The sequence below is a fragment of the Buteo buteo genome, chromosome 18 (assembly GCF_964188355.1).
Source record: "Buteo buteo chromosome 18, bButBut1.hap1.1, whole genome shotgun sequence".
NCBI lineage: Eukaryota > Metazoa > Chordata > Aves > Accipitriformes > Accipitridae > Buteo > Buteo buteo.
Window position 1 is genome coordinate 15,972,233 of NC_134188.1, and position 6,486 is coordinate 15,978,718.

Below are 6,486 nucleotides of genomic sequence, written 5' to 3' on the forward strand. Positions count from 1 at the left end.
ATCCTTCACCCCACAAAAACTAGCAGACTGTGTCAATGTGGCAGATATTTTTAAGGGTTAAAGTGATTCTTTTCCTTGACCATCTCAAAGTTACTTCTCTGCTCCACCTGAAGGAAAGCTCTGGGCAACAGGCAAGAGAGATGCAAAGTGACTTAAAGACAAGAAGTAGGTGGCAAGGAGTTACGGGAAAGGAGGGCAAGCCGAGTCTAGTAATGCTCGTGGCAATTCCTAGTTTTCACCTCACGCTCTTCAAAGCGTGAGGGCCGTTTTCACGCCCCGGGAAGCTGTCAGTGCCTCAACCCACGGCGGTCTAAAAGCACGGGGCTGCTCGCCCTTATCTCTTCTTTCAGAACCTTTCAAAATACATAAAAGTTAATCTAACACACGAAGACGGCAGGGGAGAGAGATGAGGAGATACAAACTCTCTTCACGTAAATTCACTTCAGCGTCTTCCTTTGCCCGTTTATTACGGACGCCTCCCTTACCTAAAGATGCCCAATTAGCCGCCAGCGACCCAGAACGAGACCCCCGCCCCGCCCCGGCAGCCCTACACGCCTGGTCCGGCCCGTCCAGGATCTACGCCGCGGCTTCCAGCCCCCAACCCCGAGGCCGGGCTCTCGCCCGCTCCCCGGGCGGGACCCCCCCGGCCGGCCCGCTCCCCCCGCCGGGGAGGGGGAGGGCGCGGCCGGGCCGGCGGGCCGGGGCAGGGCCCCGCGCCGCCCCCGCTCCCCCGGGAAACCCACCCAGCCCCGCCGCAGGCGAGGGGAGGCGAAGCGGCGGGGAGGGAGCGGGGGGAGAAAGTCGACGAGGCGCTTCTCAGCGGCTGCCGGCAGGGGAGCCCGCTCCCGGCGCCCATTCAAACAAAAGAAGCCCCTTCTCCTGCCCCGCCGCCCCGGGCTCCCCCGCGCCCCGGCCCCGCCGCCCGACTCACTTCGCAGGGCCCCGATGAGGAGGCTGCCGTCCTTGATCAGCTCCTTGATGAACTTGTTCGTCCTCTCCAGCTCGATCTCGTGACACTTCAGGCGCTCCCTGAAATCCGGGCTGTCCAAGTAGGAGTCGCTGAACTCCAGCGTGGGCAGCCCCATGGCAGCGGCGGCGGCCGCAGCCCCCCGGCCGGCAGCGAAGGGGCGGGCGGCTGAGGGAGGGCCGCGCCGAGAGACGGCGCCGAGGGCAGGCGGGCAGCGGCGGAGAGGCGACGAGACGAGGAGAGGCGAGGCGAGCCGAGGCGCGGCTGCCGCCCGCCCGGAGGGGCTCCCGACCCGCTGCCCCGGCCCCCTCAGCGCCCGCCGCGCCGGCGGCGAGGCAGACGGCCGTCGGCGGCGGAGGCGGCGCGCTCCGGTCGCTGTCAGCCAGCTACATGCTGCCCGCGGGGGCACCGCGGGCTCCCAGCGCCGCCGCCGCCGCTCCGCCGCTTCCGGCAGCGCTCCCTCTTCCTCCCTGCCCGGCCCTAACTTCTGACTGAACCTCCCCCGGCCCGGCCGAGGAAGCCCTCCTCCCGGCGCGGCATGCTCACACGCCGGGGACGCGGCCCCGGCAGCGCCCGCCCCTCGCTCGCCGCCTCCCCCGCCGTGCTCTGCCCTCCAGCGGCGGCGCGGACGGGCCGGCCCCGGCCTCGCCTCGGCCCGGCCCGGGCCCGCACGGCCCCTGAGAGGGGCAGCGGCTGTGGGAGGCCCGGAGGCAGAAGGGAAAGGGTAGGCAGGCTTGGGGGCGCTGGAAACCGGCCGCTGGGAGGAGGCGGGTTTGTGTCGGAGGCTGGTGCGGAGGAGAGCAGCCCACCTTTGCCAGCTGCCAGCCGAGCGTCTCCTGCCTCAGCCGGAGGAGCAGCGGGTGCTTGGGCCTCGGGCAGCCGGCCCGAGCGCGCCTGCTCCGCCAGGGGATCTTGCGTGGCACCCCGGTGTGGCCCGGGTCGGCCTGCCTGGCTGCGTGTGCGGGCCTGTGGCAGGGCAGTGCTCCGAGGGAGGTGGATAGCGAGAGGAGAGGCCAGCGAAGCGTCAAGGAACAGGAGAGAGGGAGGTGGAGACCGGGGAAATAGAAAAGAGAGGAACGTCGGTGTTCTGCCGTGGCAGCTGGTTGCTGTGAGGGGATACGGCTGGCCCAAATCTGTCCTGAAGAGGAGCATCAAGAAGCTGCAAGCCCAGTAACTGCAGCAAAGTTGTGTTTTCCCCAGGACGTTGGGTGGCCTCATCTCAGTAAACACAAGCACTTTGGATGATTCCTGTATGTTTATCTGGAGCGGTTTCTCCAGACATACCGTGTCAGTATGCAAGTATGTATACAAATGCACGTACTGGGTTTGAGGAGAGCTGTCTGTAAACACACCTTCAAGTCAGCAGTAATTCCGCTGGAAACAACCATCGACACTGGCCATAAAATAATTGTATTTCAGGACAGCCCACTGCATGCCAAAAATAGCTTTCAAGAAGACCACGATGCTTCTCTGTTAGCCGTGCACACGCTCCTACCAAATCATTCACAGTCTCCATATTTACACAGTTTAATGCAAAAGTGGGGGAAGCTCAAAGCCGCTGCATGTTGTACTTCCCTGATGCAATTTGTGCTCTTCACACTTCTTAACTGTTTGTCAGAACTTGCTTGTCCGTATTCACAATAGGTATTTGTGAGTGTCAGAAATGCAGAAGAGGGGCTGCAATTTCTAACCATGTGGCCTGTGGAATTTGTTGAAGTGAAAAAAATAATAACTGTCTGTTTTTACAAGGATGAGAGTTCCTGCCCACACGACAATCTCTGAGCTAGCTGTTAATGTTGATATTAATGGACCCACCGAAGACTTTTAATTCACAGTGATCACAAAACTGCTTATCAACATGTTGCCTGAGACAAATTCATTTTCTGATAATAGGAAGAATAAGACTGGAAAAGACTGTTGGGTTAACAAGTTTATTTCCTTGCTTTTTCAGGCAGTAGCATGTAATCTCACTTGTAAACTAATAAGCTTCATTTAGAATCCAGTTAACTACTGGATGTTCCGAATAAAAATTTTCTGATTATTAAAAACCTATTTTTCAGCCTACATATATTCAGACTCATTTTAGGCATTCTTGTTCTTCCTTCAGCATCATCTGTAGCTGAAAAGATTCTTTGTCTTCTGTCATGTTTATGCTTTGATGTAGTTCTAGAATGCAAAAGTGTCATCTCTAAGCCTTCCGTATGACAGCTAAATAAATCAAAGCTTTCTGTCATAAAATATTAATTTACTTCCTTATTCTCATGGTTCTTGTCTAAATCTCTAAGTTTGATTTCATCTTACTTGATCATGGTTTACTGAAATTATACACAAGATCTTGTTCAGCCATGTTAATGACTAGGCTACTGCACTAAACACTTTTGATGAAGATTGTATTTGTCTATTTCATGGTGAAATTATTTCTGTTGCTTCACTAAGTTGTTTCTTTTCCTCTGTTTTCAACCAGCAGACTCCAAAGTTAGAGCAGAAATATTCATTGGTCCCAAAAACATGTACTTAGCATTTTAGTTCAGAGCAATTATTTTGGTAATCAAGATGAATCATTTCTTACTATGCAATGTTCTCCTCTTCAGAAGTTCTGTAACCACATTGCTTCTTTTGGTATCAGGATCATGAATGGAAATATTAATGAGACCAATACTAATAGTGTACTCAGCAACATTTACTAAGAACTTCCGTCCAGCCTGACATCCCCCCTCCAACTAACTTACCATTATCCATTTAACTGGTGCCATGTGTTTCTCAGAATAACTCACATCCTTCTTAGCTGAACTGAGTATTTCCCAGCTTACAGTGTTTCAAATATCATGTAAAAATCCTACTAGTTAACAGGTACTACCATTCTCTTCTTTTTTCACAAAAAGCTTTTATTTTTAAGGCAATAGATCTGTTATGAATGATATTTGTTTCATAAAACAATATGTGATCAGCTGTACACCCAACCCTACATTATTTTTCACTAGTAGAGAAAAGGTTTGTAGCTAACCTGTGAGCTTAGTGAGTATTTATGGCTGCATCTGAAGGAGGAGCTGGTAAATGAGTGATCTGGCACACCTGCAGAGAGGTTAACTGACAAAAAAAAAAAAAACCAACACTTGATGAGAAGGTAAGTCTTAGTATGTGTTTTGTGTTGGAGTTAGGTGCAACTCTGTAATTTGTTGCTTCCTAAAGAAAACAAGGTATCTGAAGGTATATTTGGGAAGTGTAAAAGATCCAAGCTTTATAGTGAGCAGGAATAAACGTTATTTGTCTTTTCTTCTTCTTCCTCTTCTTTCCCAAAGATTCTAGTGCAGGGCCCTAGTAGCAACACTAGGTTTCAGGACTTCAAAAGATGGGAGAAACTGGGGAGAAGCCTAGAAATACCAAAAAGTGTCTTGAAAACTAACAGTATGCTACAAAAGGGTGAACTATACCGAATGAAAACTCATTTAGACACCTAAGTAGGTAGAAGCACCAGTCCCTTAAATAGAAGGCTCTAGTAAATGAGTTAGCCTATGTTATCACTAGCTGTGAATAGATGAATGAAAAGTGACATACTTTTTCTTCTGAACCCTGGGGAGCTTTGTCCTGTTTCAGCCACTTCTATGTTTGTTATTCTAAGCTTATCCTAAAATCTTACATGTTAGGGAGGTCAGATCAATTAGTGTAGATTTCTCTTTCATCCTAAATGTAAACACTGAACTACAATTTCCAATCAATGGCCCTACTCTGACTCTAGAGGATGCCTAGGGCATATTCTTATCACGGTCCTATTAGCTAGGTTGTCTGGAAGAGGAAAGGAGAGGTGTGTATTGGTAATGCTTACTGCAGTGTATGTGCCCTACCTGTACAGTGAGGAAATGGCTACACGGTCAGTCTTCAACATTATGCCTCTCCCTAGCTCTGTTAGATGCTGTTAATTTAGCAGTTAATGCAGACAAGGACCGTGAGTGTCTCTTATCTAGAGGGAAATATTTTAGAATAGAGACTCTGCCAACTTCCCTTGTTGTTTCTTCTGCCTCAATGTACACAACTATGGGAAAATTACTTATAGAGCTGTGTGGCATTGCTGTGTCTTCTGAAAACTGCTGCTTTCCCTTGAGAGAGTGTGGGATTATAGACAAAAGAATGCAAGCACATTAATGCTTGTAAGTCCACTTGAACTGCTCAAGGGTACAAGATTACCTCTGTACCTATATAACATAGACAATATTAACCGCATAGAAAACCCCCACTCAAGCAATTAATTATAGAGTATTTGAATTCATTTTAGCTTCTCTAAATATCTTATATTATCTAAGTTTCCCATTGGTTTCTTCATGGGAATTGTCAAGATTCCCAGTAGCTTACTAGGATAAATGCTATTAAAAGTTTTCAGTTTCTCCTTATTAAATTAAGATTCTAGATGCTAAGCAGTGATAAATTAAAAAAAAAAAATTAAAATAAATAAAAATGAACCAGGGAGGTAGGTCTAAGTTTCATAATTCCTTGTATGTATAAACTGAAAATGATACTACTGTCTCTGTCTGGAATACAATCTCTGTGTTGTTAACTGATTGTGAAATGATAGAGCTGCCAAAGGGTTCTGTTTGGTTTATTGCTTTGGGCTTTTTTTACTGCAAATTAACATTGACAGAGGAGGAGTATAGTTAGCCAAAATCATAGTTCAGAAGCCAAACCCTGTAATTTAGTATGTACAGATCATGTTATCCTGAGGTATTGGTCTCTGTGCACAAAGGTCTACTCACATGTGCATTCCTATCAGTGTTTCAGATTGTAATTGATAACTACAGATCAATAATATTTCTTGAAAAAAACTGTAGTCTTTTTAATACCTGAGCTACCCCCAAGTGGTTTGGAGAAGCTCCAAACAGGGAAGTTCAAAGCTGAAATTAAAAATCATGTTTAGTAACTCTTATGCTGTGTTTGCTTAAGCCTCCTGGGTACTTCTCTGCTGAACCTGAATATTCCATAACTGGTTGTGGTTCTGCCTTCTGGTATGCTCAAAATACCATTTACCTGAAGAAGTAGGTGCCTAAAACCATGTGAGTTACAGACACTTAGACAAGGAGCTCCCAAATCCCAGATGGGATTGATACAGTACAAGTGACTGAGCAGATGAAGGCTGCTCAGCTTTCTACATGAAGCAGTAGATGTGGCGTCTTAAAAAACACAGCAAGGTAAGGAGGACTGCCAGTTTCATTTGTATATCTTAGTAGCTAAAGCATTTGCCTACAAAGTGGGAAAGCTAGATGTTAAGTACCTGCAGTCATGATTCACAGTGTCTATCTCTAGAGGGGTGAACCTTCAGGCAGTGCCTTGCCTCACATTTCTTCTTGACAGCTTTAGGGAGCTCCACTCAGCATGAAAAGTCTTTGGATCACTCTGTGTGTCTGTATACTACTGGGAAGTACCCCCATGCTTTAGTTTTCACGCTGGAAACAAAGCATCTGAGAGGTAGTAGATGTAACATCTTAACTGAAATTTGATTCATGTATTCTTTGCTGGGATTCTGTTATAGC

General features: G+C 48.1%; 1 protein-coding gene across 3 annotated transcripts in view; it reads right to left on the bottom strand.

The window, feature by feature from the left end:
- ARHGAP42 (Rho GTPase activating protein 42) overlaps positions 1 to 1,809 on the bottom strand; it is a 163,084-nt gene extending 161,275 nt beyond the window's left edge. Inside the window, exon 1 of one of the 3 annotated variants that reach the window (XM_075050050.1) lies at positions 1,777 to 1,809. Coding sequence is in view for 1 of the 3 variants with exons in the window: in XM_075050049.1 (XP_074906150.1) it covers positions 932 to 1,085 (154 nt within the window). In the remaining 2 variants the exon portion in view is untranslated. Of the gene's footprint in view, positions 1 to 931; positions 1,489 to 1,776 lie in introns of those variants that run through there. The other 2 variants (XM_075050049.1, XM_075050051.1) reach the window with 2 other exon arrangements.
- Between the last annotated feature and the right edge of the window lie 4,677 nt (positions 1,810 to 6,486).